The sequence below is a fragment of the Megachile rotundata genome, chromosome 13 (assembly GCF_050947335.1).
Source record: "Megachile rotundata isolate GNS110a chromosome 13, iyMegRotu1, whole genome shotgun sequence".
Lineage (NCBI taxonomy): Eukaryota > Metazoa > Arthropoda > Insecta > Hymenoptera > Megachilidae > Megachile > Megachile rotundata.
In genome coordinates this window covers 9,617,780-9,640,404 of record NC_134995.1, presented here as the reverse complement: position 1 = coordinate 9,640,404, position 22,625 = coordinate 9,617,780, and the positions used below count along the sequence as shown (strand labels likewise).

Sequence of the window (22,625 nt, the reverse complement as noted above, 5' to 3'; positions counted from 1 at the left end):
TACTTGTTTCCCATAGGAAGCTTTTATCGGTTGTTTTTACCGTGTTTTCCAAACGAGCTTCCGCTTTCCTCTGCACACGCGTTTCTTCCGAGCCCGCGAAAAAATTCCTTTGATTGTCGAACTTAAGCCGCTAGCTGGCAGTATACGTAGAGTTAAAGCGACCACGTGTGTGTTCGTTCGTTTAACGACAAAGCGTAGTGTTTTATGAAGCTCCGCCACGGGAAACGTGCTCGTCAGCTAACTGCAACGAGGTCCGGGAAAATTACGGGAAAATCGGCCCGTTTTGTTTATGCGCCCGAACTCAGACACTGTTGCGAATCCACGAATGTAAAGGAACCGTTGTTTATTGCACAGAGATACAACATACGTAAACAGCGATGTAATGGTCTTTTTTGTGGGCATCGCGTTTTTAAAAGATCGTTGAAAATTTCATGGAATCGTAAAAGATTCGTGGGAAATCGGACCATTACCGGGAAGAATATTCTGCATGTTATGGGCGAGCTTTACGTTTTTACGACTACATTTTGACGAATATTTCTGATGTTGGGGTGAATAATCGTTTAAGTTTAAGTGTGATGTTAGGGGGGTGATCGCGGAGATTTTATTTAACTGGTTTCAAAATTTTTAGTAGTAGATAAAGTTAACATTTATTAAATTCTGAAATTTCCAAATTTCAAGATTTCAAAATTTCAACATTTTAAAATTCTAATGTTTCAGAATTCCAGAATCCCATATTCCAAAATTTCCAAAATTCCAAAATTCAAAAATTCAAAAATTCAAAAATTTCCAGAATTCCAACATTTCCAAATTTCCGAATTTCCAAAATTCCAAAATTCCAAAATTCCAAAATTCCAAAATTCCAAAATTTCCAAATTTCCGAATTCAAAATTTCCGCCCATTCTCATCACCCTATTAAACCCCTTCCACACTAAACCAACTTAAATTAAAAGATTACAACTACCGTCAAATTTCCCATCACGAACTACTATAATTAAAAAAGTGTATCAAAAGCGTTATAAAAACTTTGGATCGCGTTATCCGTGGAATATTCAGGAACAACGTTTACGTAGGTATCATAATGCACGATATATCCGTTTTCCATGAGCAATAATGCTTTCTAACGGGCCATAAAAGTGGTACGCTTCTAAATTATAGCGTCACAAGGTTAATTTGCGGCTCGGACAGTGTGGTCGATACATGAAGCATGACGGGGATGGTTTTCGTAGTTTCCCGATACTGACGCACACAGTCTTACAAACATAATTGCTCGACTCATCTTCGTGCACGTGATCGTAGTTCTAACACGCCCTCGAAGTAACGGATCCCTCGGCGACACTGTCAAACAATGTAACTTGGGACACTCCTCTGGACAATGTAGATATATCTGCTTGTGTAAACTAAGGAAGACTGACGTGGACGTATTATGACCTAATTGGAAGCTTTAATTGCCAGTCACGTTCACATTTTAGTGATACATACGCTTGTGCTTTGATGAAACTGTTTTACGTAATTATTTGCATGTGTTTGTACCTTGAGAATTTTGGTTCGACTTTTGAAATTCGAAAATTCAATTATTTATATAATTGCCCATATGAAGAATTGAAGAATTGAATAATGATAGAATGGAAGAATTAAATAATGGAATAATTAAATAATTGAATAATTGAATGATTAAATGATTGAATGATTGAATGATTGAATAATTGAATGATTGAATGATTGAATGATTGAATGATTGAATGATTGAATGATTGAATGATTGAATGATTGAATGATTGAATGATTGAATGATTGAATAATTGAATAATTGAATAATTGAATAATTGAATAATTGAATAATTGAATAATTGAATAATTGAATAATTGAATAATTGAATAATTGAATAACGATAGAATGCAAGAATTGATGAACTGAACATTTAAGGACTCAAAGAGTTGGAGACTTAATTAAACAATGGAAGCATTCAATAATTAAACAACTGAAGACTTGAAGTATTCAAAAATTCAGTTCTAAAGAATAGAATAATTGAAAAATTGAAAAATAGAAGAATGGATGAATTAAAAAATCAAAGAATTAATTAAAGTACTGAGGAGTTGAAGAATTAATTGAAGTGCTTAAGAGTTGAAGAATGGAATAATATTAGAATGGAAGAATTGAAGAATTGAATAATGATAGAATGGAAGAATTGAAAATTTGAGAAAAAGTGAAGAATTGAAAAGTTAAAAAATTGAAGAACTGAAGAATTGAAAAGTTGAAACATTAAAAAATCAAACCCTAAAATTGAAGTCCTGAGATGTTGATATCCTAAATACTAGAAGTCCTAAAATTCTAAAATCTTATCGAATATTAATCGATAGCTGATCGATGATTGATACATAGATATGATTGATAGTCATATTCATTGACGTTTGATTGATGATTGATAGATAAATATGATCGATTAATTACATCGATAATAATTATAAAGGTAATTATATTTGACAATTAAATTGAAATTAAATTGAAACATCAAGAACGTTCCCATAGCGATCTAAACTTACAAATCCAGCAATCACCGAAAAGCAGAAAGCTTTCAAGGATTAATTATGGGCAAATGAATTACGCGTTAATGGAGACCGGCACAACATCGTGGTCGAATTTCTTCGAAAGGTTTTACAAGAAAAGTGCTCGAAGCGAACAGTTTCTGGCTGACTTTTAACTCCTGACGATACACTCGTTGCGCCCGTATAACTCAGCTTGAGCCGAAATTTACGCTACTGTGGCAGCTTTATTTATCGAGCGTTTGAAGCCGAGCACAGTGGTAGGTAGGGGTTTATGACTTCTTCTCGGCTCCACCAGCCTTTCGGATTGCCAAGAAAACGTACACCTCTGGTGCTGGTACTTCCGTGTTGCAGCACGTGCGATCATCGTAAATGCACGCGCTTACAACCGTTTTGAGGCATGCATACGGAATCGAATTGTGCTGTGACGCATTCAAACGTACTTTGTTCAGGGCGTCGTTCATGTTGGACCGTTCAGAAATTCGTGGAATACGTCTCGATATGAAGTGAAGGAACATTCAAATTTTTTACTTTGAAGCTATTCATGTCTTCAAGCCGTCTGTTATGTTCTTGAATTGACAACACTTTTAGAATTTATCAAGAATCTAATTTTTACAAGTTCGATCAAATTTGTATGTATTCAAATTTTGCAATTTATGTATACAGGAATTTGCACGAGCCCCAAATCGTATATTCGATGTTTCGAAATGCCCCGTTTTGCACACAACCTCATATTAAAATGTTTAGTGATTTTCACAGCTCGTCAAACAAAGCTATGTCAATTCATTTTGAATAGCTGGTCGGAGTTCGATACATTTACAATCGCTGGAACATGTTTAAAATAAACGGTGTTTGTAAATTAATAGTGTCACAGCGCACCTTTGATGCAAGGTCGTTACCAAACTCGCAGCTGGACCGATGATGTATTAGCTGAATCGTGTTGCATACGTTTTAATATTTTAATTATGAAAACCATGTATGGCTTGTTTAATACGCGGCCATGTCGAAACTTTACGCAATTAATTATTACTCGATATTCGCATATTTTATTCTGTTTTTATTAGTTTCTGCTTTAATTAGTGGACGTGTGCATACTCGATGTACTAGTTTGTGGTGTGATTTTATATGGGTGGGAATTTTTGTACTTTGGTGAATTTGAGTGTGGAAAGTTGTGAAGGGGATTTTGGGATTTTGGGATTTGGGGATTTACAAGTTTGGAAACCTAGGGATTTCGGGATTTATTTGGAAGTCTAGGGATTTCGGTATTTATTTGGAAATCTAGGGACTTATCTCCCTTAGCCCAAATCCCAAAATTCCAAGATTTCCAAATCTTCAAATTTTCAAATTCCTAAATATACAAATACCCATATCTCTAAATCTCTACATTGTTAAATTCCCAAACTTTCGACTCTCAAAATCTCTAGATTCCCAAACTTGGAAATCCTGAAATTCCTAGACTTCCAAACTTGAAAATCCTGAAATCCTTAGACTTCCACACTTGCAAATCCCAAACCCCCTAAATTCCCAAACTTTCAAATCCCATAATCCCTAAACACCCAAACCTAAAAATCCCAAAATCCCTAGAGTTCCAGCCTTGTAAATCCCGAAATCCTTAAATCTCCAAATCCCCAAATCCCCAAATTCTCAAATCCCGAATCCCCAAATCCCAAATCCCCAAATCCCCAAATCCCCAAATCCCCAAATCACAAATCCCCGAATCATAAATCCCCAAATCCCCAAATCCCAAATCCTCAAATCCCAAATCCCCAAATTCGAAAACTCCCCCCAAAATTCCCAAGACCCACTCCCCCCAAACTTCCCACTAACCCAACAAAAATACTGCAACGCAATATTTTACTCTTCTAAATACCGTGTAAAATTCCATTTTCCGTCTTCGACATTTTACATGCGCCAACTTAATAACGCAATTAATAAAATCGCAAAATTAAATGAACATATTCATAATAATCTTTATTACAATATGCAGATGACCATTTTCGATGCGATCGCCAACGTGTTACCATTTGCAGGAAATTTATTTCTGATACGTGTAGCAAAAATTAATGAGTGTTATTAATTTCGTAATTGTAATACGTAATACCAACATACAATTCAACGATTAAATGTACTGAATAATGGTGTTTCCATGTAGGGGACGGTTGCTTTAATTGGACAATCACCCGACGGCTGTTTGTAACGAAAATCTGGACAACGTTCCACTTATCTGAAATTTTACAATAACTTCGTGAGGAAGATTAATTTCATTTCTGTGTAAGTTTTCTTTTAGGCAAGGTTCTAAAATTATTAATTTTTAAATTAATTTTATTTTATATTAATTAATTAATATATTAATATTAATATATATTAATTAATATATTAATATATTAAAAATTCTTATTTTAATGAGGTACATGTGTACAAATTTTAATATTAAATATGTTAAGTGCATAAATAGTTTTTGATGAATATACTGGGCAAATAATGTGTGCACACTCATATAAAGTTTTATAAGGTTCATTAGATATCAAGCATCAAGAAACTTTCAAACATAACTCCATTAATAATCCCTCGTTAGGTATAACAGGGAGCATCAAATTTCAAGAGTCATAGATTCCATGAAATGTGTGGCTATCAAAGGGTGAAGTACCATGACATAGTCAAATTTGTCCGGGTCAAAGTTAAATCCATAATTCCTCTACTGTAATGCTCGTTAATACAAAAACGTCACTCGATGTTTTGCTGTTTGATGGAACAGTCAATTGCAATATTACTTTTTTTATATAAAAAAGAGAAATTGTAAGCTGTGCTATTTATATACTAATTGTACATTTATACAGGGTGTCACAACTAGTGTAGGTCATTGAAATAGTGGGTAGCTGACGAGATTCTGAATAAGATTTCCCTTTGCGGAAATGGGGTGCGAAGCTTCGTTTTTGAATTATTAAGGAAAAACGCGGACACGTAGAAATGGGGGAGTAGAGAATATAACGCGTGGAATTACGACGCGTGGAAATAGGGGAGCGTAGGGAATATAACGCGTGGAATTACGCCGCGTGGAGATTCAACGCGTGGAAATACGGGGCGTAGGGGATATGACGCGTGGAAATACGGAGTGTAGAGAATATAAAGCGTAAAATTACAACGCGTGGAAATGGGGGAGTAGAGAATATAACGCGTGGAATTACGACGCGTGGAAATAGGGGAGCGTAGGGAATATAACGCGTGGAATTACGCCGCGTGGAGATTCAACGCGTGGAAATACGGAGCGTAGGGGATATGACGCGTGGAAATACGGAGTGTAGAGAATATAAAGCGTAAAATTACAACGCGTGGAAATGGGGGAGTAGAGAATATAACGCGTGGAATTACGACGCGTGGAAATAGGGAAGCGTAGGGAATATAACGCGTGGAATTACGCCGCGTGGAGATTCAACGCGTGGAAATAGGGGCGTAGGAAATCAGAGCGCGAGGATTACGCGTGCGCAGACGCGAGAGCGCAGCTTTGAGCCTAGAGGCGGGGCGCGTGCGCAGACGCGAGAGCGCAGCTTCGAGCCTAGAGGCGGGGCGCGTGCGCAGATGCGAGAGCGCAGCTTCGAGCCTAGCGTCGACGCATGCATAATCTTCGCGCTCTAATTGGTCCGCGTTTTTCCTTAATAATTCGAAAACGAAGCGTCGAATCCCATTTTCGCAAAGGGAAATTTTATTCAAAATCATGTTAGCTACAAATATAGCAGAGAAATACAGTCACTTGTTCCATACCACTTAAATAATACAATCTGTACATTTAAATATGAAAGATTAAAATAAAAAATAATGTTGTAGCGTTATAAATAAAAACGATATGTAGATTACCTCTACCTGACCCTTCTATTAGTATTTATTAATATTTATATACATTATAAATTATTAATATACATTTATATGCATTATACATTATTCATATTCATTTATATGCATTATACATTATTCATACACATTTATATACATTATTGATACACGTTACTTACAATAATATGAAAATTAATAAAAAGTCTATCCCTCTTTAAAAGTATGATATGACCCAGATTAAAAAATATGGATATCGTGAAAATTAACAGAATGAAAAATTATCAAAGGCCAGTATAAATCCTATGAACGCAATAATCGACAGAATAATCGTATCAATAAACAAAAGCGCAATCCCGAAAAAATGGAAGGTGCTTCGCATACAGTAGCAATTTGCCCTCTCCTCCCAAACGGTTTAATCCAATCCGTACATGGAAATGATCGCCAGCGAGTCTCCGATCGGTGCATGGCCTCGAACCTGAGCCAATTCGATCGCATTATGTAACGTTTTCCCAGTCTGCATGTTTATAATAGCAGAGCTGCAACGTGGGCAGAAAAACGACTCGGAAATTCGCTCAGCTCGAAACTCGGCTAGGCCAACACCGGGAAACATCAGGTTTTTCCATCGATCCGGTTACAACGGCTCGGTATTTGGCATTTAATGAAGAATACCGGTACCGAGGGAGATAATGAAACACTCGCGCACAAAAATGGCCGTCCGCGACACGGGAAATCAATTTCCAAGGCGGGAACCATCGAGGAACTTCCTGCACTCGACACGCACGTCCGCGAATGCTAACTCTTGTCACGTACCGATGTTCCGAATAAATCATTGCAACGTCAACAAAAAAAATTGCGAAAATCTCTCTCGCTTTTGTTGAAACAATTCTGAGTGTTGTTGGGTCGTTGATTACAGGGGGCATCAACTTTTTTGGAATACGGGTTTTCGTTCATGTTACTAATCAAGTTTGAAAGAACCATAGTAAGATGAATTGTTCAAATCTCCAGATCCCTAGATCGCCATATCTTCAACTCCTCAAATCTCCATGTTTTCAAACCCCTAAACTCACAAATCTCTAAATTCCCAAATCCCTAAATTCCCAAATCTCTAAATTCACAAATCCCTAAATTCCCAAATCCTTAAATTCCCAAATCTCCAAACCCCCAACTCCCCAAATTCCCAACTCCTCAACTTCCCATCTCCCCAAATTCCCAACTCCCCAAATTCCCAACTCCCCAAACTCCCACCTCCCCAAATTTTCACCTCCAATACAAAAGAACCTATTTCCCCTCCTCAATGCCACAAAAGTCTACCTACAAAAATCCACTCCTACAAATCGAAATTCATTACCCAGACACAGTTCACTTATATCGTGAACCGCTGACGCAGCGACGCAGTTCTCAAATGAAACCAGAAACGTTCGACGTTTTCGAAATGATTTTTCACGAAGACGAAGATAAATCTTTGGGAAACGAGAGACACGGGTAAGGAACGGTGAAAAATCGATCAAGTTTGTAATTAGTTCAGCAGTCGGTCGCAGTTAATCATTGGTTTGACCGTCTTTGATTGCGGACGCCTGTTCGCTGGAACTTTATCGCGGACGCTTGCGAGTATCGTCGAAAACGTGCGAGAATATTGCAACACCTCCGGGGAAAAATTACGGGAGATTTATGACGGTTATTGTGGCCGACTGAAGATCGTGGAGATGCTGCCTTCGAATATTTCAACCCTTTGTGGTTTACGATATTGGAAGCGTTCGGGTAATCAGCATGGTCTGGGAATATCTTTTTGGGTTTGATGGAATTGTCTGTTGGTTTTGATGTTGGGATGCTTTAAATTCTTATGAAGTTTTAAGGGATTGTAAAATTTGTTGTTAGTACTTGGGGTGAAATTTAGAAAGAAAGTTTTTAGATTGTGGAATCTGGGAGATTTGGGGAATTTATGGAATTTTGGGGATTTGGGGGATTTGGGGGATTTAGGGGATATGGGGGATTTGGAGAATTTGGAGAATTTGGAGGATTTGGGAACTTAGAAATTTGAAAATTTGGAGATTTGGGAAATTAGGGATTTGGGAATTTGGAGATTTGGGAATTTGAACACTTGGAAATTTGAGAATTTTAAAACTTGGAGAGTTGGGGGTTTGGAGATTTGGGAATTTAGGGATTTGGGAATTTAGGGATTGGGAAATTGGAGATTTGGAAATTTAGGGATTTGGGAATTTAGGGATTGGGAAATTTAGGGATTGGGAAATTTAGGGATTTGGGAATTTGGGAATTTGGGAATTTGAGAATTTGGAAATTTGGAAATTTGGAAATTTGGGAATTTGAGAATTTCAGATCTGACAACTTAACCTAACATCCCTGACAACTTAACCTAACATCCCTCTAAATCCTCCTACCACCTAAATCAATACCCAAATTACCAAATCCATCTCCACCTAAAGAAAATACAAACTAAATCCAAAAAAACTCCACAATGTGAATATTGACCAGATATTCCATGACCACAATCCCCCAAAATAGAACAAAACCCCCAAGCGTAATTTAAAATCGCATTATTCCAGCCATTAAATTTTAGCGAACGGTTTAGGCGATCGAATATTCATCCGCGTATCATCGGCTGTTGTGCCGATTAATAGCGTAACGATTTGTTTGGAATTAACCATTTTCGAGCAACAACGTGGTTGCTTAGAGATGGCCACGGCTAATACACACGCGTAATTGCTTTCGAATCAGCAATACATACATCGATTAACGTCGATGTAAGCGATATTTAAGCTAATTGCCGGGCCAACCGTGCCCAGTTTCCCGCGCATCATTCTTCCATTGTGCAGTTAGGATAAAGCGATTAAACAGTTGGCACGATCAATCCAGATTACTCGACTGGCGGGTCATCGATGCGCAACCGACGTAAAGTGAGATAATATAGACTCGAAAATCGTGGACGCCATTGTGTCTGACCTACAACCGACACCTACTACTCACCTATGTAAATTGCGCCTCTAACGCCTCGGCGCGTGCTTGATTGCTCGATATGTTCGTATCTTTCGGGAAGACGGTATACCTTTCGACGAATCGAAAGGTCGAGTAGAGCTACGATAAGCTTAGGTTTCAGTGTTTCTCAGATATTTGAGGTGGGCTTTAGATATTGTCTTGCCGGTGTTTTTACGTCTTTTGGAGGTTTGGTAGTCTGGAATTTTTTTGGAGATTTTGAAATTTTGAGTTTGGGTTTCTTTGTTTGGGGAGTTTTGGAGCTGAGGATTTGAGTTTTGTCAATTTTTAGATTTGTGAGTTCTTGCACATGAAAATTCCAAATTCCTCAAAATCTCAAATTCATGTCTCCAAATTCAGGAATTCTTAAATTCCAAAATTCGCAGATCCCAAAATTCCCAAATCCCACATGTGACAGATCCCACATATCCCAAGTTCCACGTATCCCAAATTCCACATATGGCAAACCCCACATATTCCAATTCCCACACATGACAAATCTCACATTTTCCAATTCCCACATATGACAAATCCCACATATCCCAAGTTCCACGTATCCCAAATCCCACACATGGCAGACCCCACATATTACAATTCCCACATATGACAAATCCCATATATCCCAAATTCCACACATGGCAAACCCCACATATTACAATTCCCACACATGACAAATCCCACATATTCCAATTCCCACACATGACAAATCCCACATATTCCAATTCCCACACATGACAAATCCCACATATTCCAATTCCTACATTTGACAAATCCCACATATCCCAAGTTCCACATATCCCAAATCCCACACATGACAAATCCTACATATTCCAATTCCCACACATGACAAATCCCACATATTCCAATTCCCACATATGACAAATCCCACATATGACAAATCCCACATATGACAAGTCCCACATATCCCAAGTTCCACATATCCCAAATCTCACATATGGCAAACCCCACATATTACAATTCCCACATATGACAAATCCCACATATTCCAATTCCCACATATGACAAATCCCACATATGACAAATCCCACATATCCCAAATCCCACACATGGCAAACCCCACATATTCCAAATCCCACATATCCCAAATCCCAAATCTCCCAAATCCCAAAATTCTCATACATTTTCAAACCCTGTACTCGAACCTGTATCAATAACCCGACAAACATTATTTCCAACCGTGTATCAAACGTCCAGAAAAAACTTGGTCCGGAAAACCCGTAGAACCAGTTTCTATGAATCACACGAAACAACGATAACGTCCATTACGGAGCATCGTCGAAAAAAAATTTCGCAATTACTCAGAAAGTTCGTAGTCAGAGGCAAAAGAAATGGAAAAAGTTGATTTCATTTATGGACAATCAACGTCGAATGCAGAATATACGAGGTGGCCAACCTAAATATTTGAAAGGGAAGCACCAGAGTTGAAAATAAAAAACTATAACATTGGTACAACCGTCCAGATGTTGATTCGACGATTTGTTTTTTTTAACCGCGATATTTTATACACTTTACGGTTATGAATACAGGAAAATTTGGATGGCGCGAGTGCGTTACGAATCGTACATGGGAATGCACGTACACGGGACAAAAATGCATCGTTATTTTTTATCCATACATAACGCATCTCGTTCGGAAACGGTATAGCAGGCAGAAGCACCACTTTTCCTGAAAGATTTATTACGCGTTCGCAGTGTGTCGGCCCTGGCGAGAGCTAGAACGAAACGCGTCTAACGAAAACCATCGACGAGTATGTACACACGTCGTATGGACTGTTAGATCATTCTAAATGAGCTCTTTTATGAGGGAATGAGACTTTTGGTGGGTGGGGGGAGATATTGGGGAGTATAATATGGGATGAGGTGTTGTATAATGAGATGGATAGGTAGATTGTTTGGTAGAATTGAGGTTTTGGAGATTTGGGGATTTGGGAATTTGAGAACATGTGAGTATGGGAAATGTGGGAATTGAGGGAAAGATACAAAAGATTTACGTATTCCAGTATTCGAATGCTTGAGAGTCGAATATTTGAGCGTTTCAATACTTGAAATTCAAATGCCTGAGTATTCTAATAGTTTAAATTCAGATATTTCTGTATCTGAATACTTGAAATTCTATTATCTGACTACTCTAATACTTGAAATTCGAATACATGACTACTTTCATACTTGAAATTCGAATGATTGACTACTCTAATACTTAATATTCGAATATGTGGCTATTCTAGTACTTGAAATTCAAATGTCTGATTACTCTAACACTTGAGATTTGAGTGTTTGATTACTCAAATACTTGAAGTTCGAATGATTGACTACTCTAATACTTGAAATTCGAATACCTGACTACTTTCATACTTGAAATTCGAATGATTGACTACTCTAATACTTGAAATTCGAATATGTGACTATTCTAGTACTTGAAATTCAAACGTCTGACTACTCTAATACTTGAGATTTGAGTGTTTGATTACTGAAATACTTGAAATTCGAATGATTGACTACTTTAATACTTGAAATTCGAATGTGTGACTATTCTAGTACTTGAAATTCAAATGTCTGACTACTCTAATACTAGAAATTTGAGTGTTTGATTACTCAAATACTTGAAGTTCGAATGATTGACTACTCTAATACTTGAAATTCGAATGTGTGACTATTCTAGTACTTGAAATTCAAATGTTTGACTACTCTAATACATGAAATTTAAGTGTTTGATTACTCAAATACTTGAAATTCGAATGTTTGACTACTCAAATACTTGAAACTCGAATATGTGACTATTCTGAAACTTGAAATTCGAATACTTGCCTACACTAATACTTGAAATTCGAATTATTGACTACTCTGACACTTGAAATTCGAATACCTTGCTATTCTAATACTTGGAATTCGGATATCTCACTAGTCTAATGCTTGAAATTCCATTTATTTGACTACTCTAATACTTAAAATTCGAATACTTGTCTACTCTAATACTTAAAATTCGAATGATTGACTACTCTGACACTTGAAATTCGAATACCTTGCTACTCTAACACTTGGAATTCGGATATCTCACTAGTCTAATGCTTGAAATTCCATTTATTTGACTACTCAAATACTTGAAATTCGACTTATTTGACTGCTCTAATACTTGAAATTCGTATACGTGACTACTCTAATACTTAAATTTCGAATACCTAGCTACTCTAACCCTTGAAATTCAAATATCTGACCAGCCTAATACTTGAAATTCGAAAATCTTTCCCTAATACTTGAACTTTCACTTCCCAGCTGTTCAACCCCTAAAACCTCCTCACACTCCAAAACCCAAAATTCGACCATTCTCCCACATAAAGTCGAAAAATCCTTAAATCATCCTCGAGATTTCCAAGTAGCAGGTCAGACGGAAAAGAACATTCGGTACTCACCATTACGTTAAAGATGCGACGTCCCTCATGCTTCGGCCCCTTCTCCAACGAGCATCCCTTCTTTCCAGCCGTCCTTCGTCTCCGCTTCGCGTACAACAGCCAGCACTTTACACCAATTCATAATCGACACACTTTCTCAAATTGCCCTTTTGCTCGTCGCATCAGACCTTCTCAAAGTGCCGAGCTCAGTGATGCTCCGATCGAATCGGCACACACATGCACAGACACACACACTCTGAACACTATGAAAAAAACTACACCGAACGAACAAAACGGACACACTCGTCACTTCGGTGAGTCAACACGGGACAACACTGTAATTTGTCGAACGGGAAGGGAAGTGTTTGCTCGTTAAATCGGGAGGGTGCGATATAACGCGAGGATCCGTGAAGAAGAGACGGCACGAACGTGACCGGATCGGGGTTGTTGGAGCCAACGAGGGTGCACACGACTCTCCAGCGGCAGTTGACGCGACACTAAAAGGAAATTGGAGTCCGCTTGCCGCCACCGGACGTCGCGACGCCTGCGCCTTTCAGCGTCGCGCCACGAGACACGAGATTTCATGCGGATCGACGCAACGCGCCGGCCAGTTTATTCCGCCACGATTTCGCAAACGGATGTGCGACTATCGTCTGCTTCAACGTTTTGCAACGATGGTTCACTTTTTTTTGGGCTGTAGGCAGTTCTTTTTTAAGATTAATTTTTGGGGGGATTTGGGGTTATGGGGATTTATAGGATTTGGGGATTTTGGGATTTTGGGATTTTGGGATTTTGGGATTTTGGGATTTTGGGATTTTGGGATTTTGGGATTTTGGGATTTTGGGATTTTGGGATTTTGGGATTTTGGGATTTTGGGATTTTGGGATTTTGAGATTTGGGAATATTGGGATTTGGGGATATTGGGATTTGGGGATATTGGGATTTGGGGATATTGGGATTTGGGGATATTGGGATTTGGGGATATTGGGATTTGGGGATATTGGGATTTGGGGATATTGGGATTTGGTGATATTGGGATTTGGGGATATTGGGATTTGGGGATATTGGGATTTGGGGATATTGGGATTTGGGGATATTGGGATTTGGGGATATTGGGATTTGGGGATATTGGGATTTGGGGATTTTGGGATTTGGGGATATTGGGATTTGGAGTTATTGGGATTTGGGAATTTTGGGAATAGGGAATTTTGGGATTTGGGAATTTTGGGATTTGGGAATTTTGGGGTTTGGGAATTTTGGGATTTGGGAATTTTGGGATTTGGGAATTTTGGGATTTGGGAATTTTGGGATTTGGGAATTTTGGGATTTGGGAATTTTGGGATTTGGGAATTTTGGGATTTGGGAATTTTGGGATTTGGGAATTTTGGGATTTGGGAATTTTGGGATTTGGGAATTTTGGGATTTGGGAATTTTGGGATTTGGGAATTTTGGGATTTGGGAATTTTGGGATTTGGGAATTTTGGGATTTGGGAATTTTGGGATTTGGGAATTTGGGAATTTGGGAATTTGGGAATTTGGGAATTTGGGAATTTTGGAATTTTGTAATTTTGCAAGGTTCAAAGTCCCTAGATTTCCCAAATTTTGCAAGGTTCCATGTCCCTAGATTTTCCAAATTTCCCAAGGATCCAAGTCCCTGGATTTCCCAAATTTTGCAAGGTTTCAAATTCCTAGAGTTCCCAAATTTCGCAAGGTTCCAAGTCCCTAGATTTCCCAAATTTTGCAAGGTTCCATGTCCCTAGATTTCCCAAATTTTGCAGGGATCCAATTCCCTAGATTTCCCAAATTTCGCAAGGTTCCAAGTCCCTAGATTTCCCAAATTTCGCAAGGTTCCAAGTCCCTAGATTTCCCAAATTTGGCAAGGTTCCAATTCCCTAGATTTCCCCAATTTTTCACGTTTCTATATCCCTAGATTTCCCAAGTTTTGCAAGAAGCTAATTCCCTAGATTTTCCTAATTTTGCACATTTCCATGCCCCTAGATTTACCTAATTTACAAATTCCTAACTCCCTACATTTGCCTAATTTTTACAAAATTTCTAAATTCCTAAATTTTCCAAATTTCGCAATTTTTGAAAAATCCCTAAATTTCAAAAATTTTATAAATCTCCAAATTCCCCTAGATTTCTCCTAACATTACAAGCTCATAAGTCCCTGGATTTCCTGAATTTTACTGATTTTCAAATCTCTAAATTTCCCAAATTTTGCAATCTTCGCAAAATCCCTAAATTTCCTAAATGTTACACAATTCCAAATCTCTAAATTTCCAAATCCCTAGATTTCCCAAATTGTGCAAATTTCCAAGTCCCTAAATTTCCCAAACTTCGCAAATCTCCAAGTTCCCAAATTCCCCCAAATCTTGCACAAATGTCCACCTCCGAAATTCCCCAAATCCTACAAAAATGTCCACGTCCCAAAGTCCCCAAATCCCGCAATCTCCCCTCAACCGTTAAAAGAACAAAAACCTCGCAAAGCAACAATCTAAATATCCCGTCATCTCGACTAATAACAATGTCAACCGTATAAATTTGTTTCCTTGAATAAATCGCATTATTTCACCGGTTGATTCACAATGAACGATGCGTCTTCTTAGAGGAGACGCTGGCGTTCTCAAAGTAGAATAATCGCAGGATTACGTACTAAATAGAGGAACGGCTGGTAACAAGGAAGGTTAGTCCGATCGGGGTGAGCACAGATGCCGATAATGGAATCGCAATGCTATTGGGTGATCGATGATAATTTTACTTCGTTGAATGGAAGGCTCGTGACCCGCGAAGTATAATGAGCACACGAGAAACAACAAGCTTTCGTGATTAACAGGCTTGGCACGGTATCGTTCTCGATGCAATGGTAATTCTGCAGCGATCGCTTGGAATCGTATAACCCGCAGGATAATCCTACCACGGTGAGAACTAATTCCGCTTTGTGTAGTAATTGTTGCGATACAACGGGTTACATTATTGTGCACGGTAACTTTGACTTTTGCCAAGACACTGTTGCTTTAGGTGCATAAATCCGGGTTACGAATAATGTAAATGGCTGGTTCGAGTGCGAGCCGCGTGAGAGCTACGGAGAAAGAGACAATCGGTTTGCTGAACAATGAAATCGCTCGTTATTGGATATATCTTGTCGGTAATTAACCCTTGTGGCGCACTTAACTCCCTTGGGAATTACTGCGGTACGATTATTTTTTTTAGTCGAAGAAATCGGTAGTTTGAATTTCTGTGGGAACGATCAAGAATTGAAAATTATAAAAATAACGAGCTGTAGAATTGTAATGTAATGAATTGAAAATTGTAGAATTGAAACTTGAAGAATTGAAGTATTGAGGAATTGAAGAATTGAAGAATTGAAGAATTGAAGAATTGAAGTATTGAGGAATTGAAGAATTGAAGAATTGAAGAATTGAAGAATTGAAAATTTAAGAACTCATAGAGTTTGAAACTTAATTAAACAATTGAAGTATTCAAGAATTAAAGAATTGAAGACTTAAAATATTCTAGAATTCAAGTATTGAAGAATTGAAGAATGGAAGAATTGAAAAATTGAAAATTTAAGAACTCATAGAGTTTGAAACTTAATTAAACAATTGAAGTATTCAAGAATTAGAGAATTGAAGACTTAAAATATTCTAAAATTCAAGTATTGAAGAATAGAATAATTGAAGAATTGAAAAATGGAAGGATGGACGAATTGAAAAATGAAAGAATTGATTAAAGTACTGAGAAGTTCAAGAATTAATTGCAATACTAAAGAGTTGAAGAATTGAAGAATGGAATAATTGAAGAATAGAATAATTGCAGACTTGAAAGTTGAAGAATTGAAAATTGTGGAGTTGGAACATAAAGAATTGAAAATTGCAAAAAGGAAACTTGAAGAATTGTAAGTTGCAGAAAGGGAACTTTGAGAATTGAAAATTGCAGAAAGGGAACTTGAAGAATTGGAACACGAAAAACTGAAAATTGAAGAATTGAAAGTTGCAGAAAGAGAACTTAAAGAATTGGAAATTGCAGAATTGGAGCTTGAAGAATTGAAACACGAAAAACTGAAAATTGAAGAATTGAAAGTTGAAGAACTGAAAATTGAAGAGTTGAAAGTTCAAGAGTTGAAAATTGAAGAGTTGAAAGTTGAAGAATTGAAAGTTGAAGAATTGAAAGTTGAAGAGTTGAAAGTTGAAAAATTAAAACTTGAACGACTGAAAATTGAAGAATTGAAAATTGTAGAATTGAAACTTGAAAAATTGAAAATTGTAAATTATGGAATTGGAAAATTGAAAAATTAACATCTTGACGAATCTAACAATCCAAAAGTTTAAAAGTTAATCAAACAAAAACTAAAAACTGAACATTAAAAATTGAAAACTTGAAACTATGAAAAGAAATAAAAATTATACAGGAAACATTAAGCTCTTCAACACTCGCATCTCGATACTTTTCTTTTTCTCCAAAATGCCATCACTATCTGAATCTCTGTCAAGTTCATAATTTAACGCAGTCATCCTACATATATTTAATTCAGTGTACTTGTACCTCCCCTGTACAGCTTGTTCAATGCATAGCAGTACAATGTAAGTACAAGCACTTACTCCGGCATAATTAACGGTCTCCTAATTAGCGTTAATCGAACAAGCACCGTTGTAACGAGGATTCATTTTTATTGACCGCAAAACATCAACAGCTACATTTTTGTACTTCACCGTACGATCAATGCATGATTGTTCGAATCCGAATCTCTCCACCGGAAATATGTTTACAACAACCTGTTTCCTTTTTATTGGGAACAGAATTCCTTTCATTTTGATTTTTTGATTCGTGTAACCCGATTTCGACTGAAATGTTCAGCTTAAATACGGTGGATCATTGTTTCGTTTTATGTTTTTCCAGAATGAGGCAATCAAGGTTAATATTAAAAGGTACATTAAAACGAAACGACAGAATGGAAATGTATAATTCATTGTAAATTTCATTACTGAGAAATATGATCTGGTATCAAATCACTGTTTGAATTTTTCGATATTTCATAACAAATGGACGGAATTAAAAAAAATATTTTAAAATAGTCCAATCCTTCGTGAATAAAACAAAACAGAATTTAGCTAAATCGGTTGAGTAGTTTCTAAGAAAAAAATTCGTGAGTGAAGCCTATTTTCGCAAAAATGAAAAATTGCAAACTTTGAAGGCTTGTTATTTTTTAACAAATTCGAAACCGGCAAAATGATGACTTAAACCCCTCCTAATTTCACATGGACTACAACATATTTTGATTAGAGTAGGATTAGTCCAAAAGTGATCGATTTGAAATGACCACGCGTAGAATTACCAAGTGTTGAATTATCATGCGTTGAGTTACTACGCGTCGAATTACCACGCGTCAAATTTAGAACGCGTCGAATTACCACGCGTCGAAATACCAAGCGTTAAATCACCACGCGTCGAATTACCACGCATCGAATTACCACGCGTCGGATTACCAAGCGTAGAATTATCACGCGTTGAGTTACCACGCGTCGAATTACCACGCGTAGAATTACCAAGTGTTGAGTATTACCACGCGTCGAATTACCACGCGTCGAATTACCACGCGTAGAATTACCACGCGTCGAATTACCACGCGTCGAATTACTAAGCATTGGGCATTACCACGCATCGAATTACCGCGCGTAGAATTATCAAGCGTTGAGTATTACCACGCATCGAATTACCACGCGTCGGATTACCAAGCGTAGAATTATCACGCGTTGAGTTACCACGCGTCGAATTACCACGCGTAGAATTACCAAGTGTTGAGTATTACCACGCGTCGAATTACCACGCGTAGAATTACCAAGCGTTGAATTACCACGCGTCGAGTTACCATGCGTTGAATTACCACGCGTCGAAATACCAAGCGTTAAATTACCACGCGTCGAATTACCACGCATCGAATTACCACGCGTCGGATTACCAAGCGCTGAATTACCACGCGTTGAGTTACCACGCGTCGAATTACCACGCGTAGAATTACCAAGTGTTGAGTATTACCACGCGTCGAATTACCACGCGTAGAATTACCAAGCGTTGGGCATTACCACGCGTCGAATTACCACGCGTAGAATTACTAAGCGTTGAGCATTACCACGCGTCGAATTACCACGCGTAGAATTACCACGCGTAGAATTACCACGCGTAGAAATACCAAGTGTTGAGTATTACCACGCGTCGAATTACCACGCGTCGAATTACCACGCGTAGAATTACCACGCGTCGAATTACCACGCGTCGAATTACTAAGCATTGGGCATTACCACGCATCGAATTACCGCGCGTAGAATTATCAAGCGTTGAGTATTACCACGCGTCGAATTACCACGCGTAGAATTACCACGCGTAGAATTACCAAGCGTTGAATTACTACGCGTAGAATTACTAAGCGTTGAGCATTACCACGCGTCGAATTACCACGCGTAGAATTACCACGCGTAGAATTACCACGCGTAGAAATACCACGCGTAGAATTACCAAGCGTTGAATAACCACGCGTCGAGTTACCAAGCGTTGAATTACCACGCGTAGAATTACCAAGCCTATTTTCGCAAAAATGAAAAATTGCAAACTTCGAAGGCTTGTTATTTTTTAACAAATTTGAAACCGGCAAAATGATGACTTAAACTCCTCCTAATGTCACATGGACTACAGCTTATTTTGATTAGAGCAAAATCGCAGATGGTTATCTGGCAATCTCGTTATTGATCGCAGTTTAAAATTTCCCAATCAAATTCAATTTCTAGCTTGTTATCAAGACGAACGCTATCTCGCATCGTCTGTTCACGGATGACATATTCTCTTATTCACCAAATTGGATCTCTTAGTTTTATTTCCAGCAGCCATTCTTTTTACGTCGCTAACGATACTTTTCAAAATTTATCGCTCCTCGAAACCGCAGACGCTCGGTGCTCAAATTCTCTTCTGTTTTATCAGACATACGATATTCTCTTTGACAGAGAATAAATTTTGTTTGACTATACGTCGAGCTTATCAGGGCTCCATAAAAGACTCATTTTTTCCCTAAGCGCAGTAAATGATTTAGTAGCTGTTTGCATAATACACGAGTACATTAAACAGACGATAAGAATACTTTCTTTCAATCAATTCTTCGTTGCAATTCATTAAGACTTTCTTGAAATTTAATTATGACGATGGTTTGTAGGTTATATTGAAATTTAAATATGGCGATGGTTTATAGGTTATGTTGAAATTTAATTATGGCGATTATAGGTTATGTATTTTAATTTTAATTGCAACTCTTCAATTTGGACAAAACATATGGTGTGTATTTTAATAACATCTGTTATGTAGCACATATGAGTTGAAATAAAATTATATATCATATAATGTATAATATATATATATCATATAATATATCATTTTATTACATAAGTTGTATAGTACATTATAATATATATTTCATCATACGTGTTGAACAATATAATATAACATATGTTTCATCACATGAGTTGTTTAACAAATATATAATATATTTTATCATATGTGTTGAACAATATAATATCACATATGTTTCATCACATGTGTCATACAATATAATATATATTTTATCATATGAGTTAAACAATATAACATATGTTATCACACATGAGTTGAATAATATTACATACTACATACTCAATTATGTAAATTTAAAAATATGTAACATTCTCACATAAATTTAACATTGAATCAAAAAATATAACATACGTAACATATGTATATTAACATATACAATGTATATGCATATGTAACATATGTAATTTTTTAAACAAAATTAAAAAATGTAACTCAATACTTATTTTACTAAACTAATTAAATAATACAATATTTTATAATACAACTATAACAAAATATTGTACCAAAATACATTTTATTGTCCCAGTACCGAAATATTGAAGCTCACAAAATCGACAACGACCGAACAGCAGACAACAGAAGACAATTTAAGATGGCGACGTAAAATATCTTTAAATATTGAACGTCAGTATCTTTGCGTCTTTTGTAGGATATCTACAAAGTTTATTACGAACGGTAATCCTTTTTCCCTTTCACGACACAAAGTTCACCTAACGGAGAACGATGGCGACGTTTAAGCCGGCAAAGCACCGTATCACACAATGGTTTTAAGCGGAAAATTAGCTTTCTTAACGATTCTCAGTTTAACAAAGCTGCCGGCGTACGCGTGTGGCCGTATAAAGTTCCAACGATGAAATAATTACGATGAAGCGTTTCGGAAACTCGCTTATCCGCCGAGCGGACCGTGCAATAATTGTTGAGCAGCCGATGATTTGGGGAGAAAAGTTCGGTAGAGAAAATCAGGGTGAATATAGAGGACGATATTGGGGGGTTGAGAATTTGGAGGGTTGAGAATTTGGAGGGTTGAGAGTTTCGGGGGTTGATAATTTGGAGGGTTGAGAGTTTGGGGGGTTGAGAATTTGGGAGCTTGAGAATTTGACGAGTTCAGGGGTTGAGGGGTTGAGAATTTGGGGGTTTGGGAATTTGGAAGTTTGAGAATTTAGGGGGTTGAGAATTTGGGAGCTTGAGAATTTGGGAGCTTGAGTATTTGGGAGCTTGAGAATTTGGGAGCTTGAGTAATTGGGAGCTTGAGAATTTAACGAGTTGAGGGGTTGAGAGGTTGAGAATTTTGGGGTTTGGGAATTTGGAAGCTTGAGAATTTGGGAGCTTGGGAATTTGGAGGGTTGAGAGTTTGGGGGGTTGAGAATTTGGGAGCTTGAGAATTTGACGAGTTCAGGGGTTGAGGGGTTGAGAATTTGGGGGTTTGAGAATTTGGGGGTTTGGGAATTTGGAAGTTTGAGAATTTAGGGGGTTGAGAATTTGGGAGCTTGAGAATTTGGGAGCTTGAGTATTTGGGAGCTTGAGAATTTGGGAGCTTGAGTAATTGGGAGCTTGAGAATTTAACGAGTTGAGGGGTTGGGGGTTGAGAATTTTGGGGTTTGGGAATTTGGAAGCTTGAGAATTTGGAAGCTTGAGAATTTAGGAGCTTGAGTATTTGGGAGCTTGAGAATTTGGAGGATTGAGTTATTAGAAATTTGAGAAATTGGAAGCTTGGGAATTTGAAAGTTTGAGAATTTGGGAGCTTGAGAAATTGGGGGTTTGAGAATTTGGGGGGTTGAGTTATTAGAAATTTGAGAATTTAGGGGATTGAGTATTTGGAAGTTTGAGAATTTGAGAGGTTGAATTATTAGAAATTTGAGAATTTAGGGGATTGAGTATTTGCAAGTTTGAGAATTTGAGAGGTTGAATTATTAGAAATTTGAGAAATTGGGGGCTTGAGTATTTGGGAGCTTGACAATTTAGGGGGCTAAGTTAATAGAATCTTGAGAATTTGGAGATTTCAGTATTTGATATTTTAAGAATTCTGAAAAGTTGAGTATTTGAAAATTTGAAAAATTGGGGGTTTGAACAGTTATTAGAAATTTGAGAACGTCGGGATTTACATATTTGAAAATTTTGAAATATAGTGTTTATTTAAAAATTAACCATATTATAATAAAAATATATTAAGAACCATTAAAAATGTATTACATATTTTACTAACAGAAATACCTGCTCATTTTATTCTCATATTATTATTACAACATTCTATCAACGTTCGTGAAGTAAAAACTTCCGCACAGCCTTCAATTTAACAATTTGTAAATCCAACAATTTATAATAGCAAAATTTTCGTATCAAAACCATCGCGCGATAATAATTCGTATAAAGGTCTCTGAGGGAAGGAGAAAGATAAAGCATCCTTTGACGAAAGCTAAAATCCATAATCCTGAATTTACATATTCATGCAATTTGCTTAAATTGATAC

The 22,625-nt window shown here is 37.2% G+C and overlaps 1 protein-coding gene across 2 annotated transcripts in view; it reads right to left on the bottom strand.

Annotated features, from left to right (window-relative positions):
* The window catches only part of Sol1, a 718,219-nt gene extending 704,970 nt beyond the window's left edge, over window positions 1-13,249 (bottom strand). The window contains exon 1 of one of the 2 annotated variants that reach the window (XM_076539295.1): window positions 12,785-13,249. In XM_076539295.1, coding sequence (XP_076395410.1) covers window positions 12,785-12,787 — 3 coding nt within the window. In that variant the 5' untranslated portion in view covers window positions 12,788-13,249. The remainder of the gene's footprint in view (window positions 1-12,784) is intronic. The other variant, XM_076539296.1, reaches the window with a different exon arrangement.
* Between the last annotated feature and the right edge of the window lie 9,376 nt (window positions 13,250-22,625).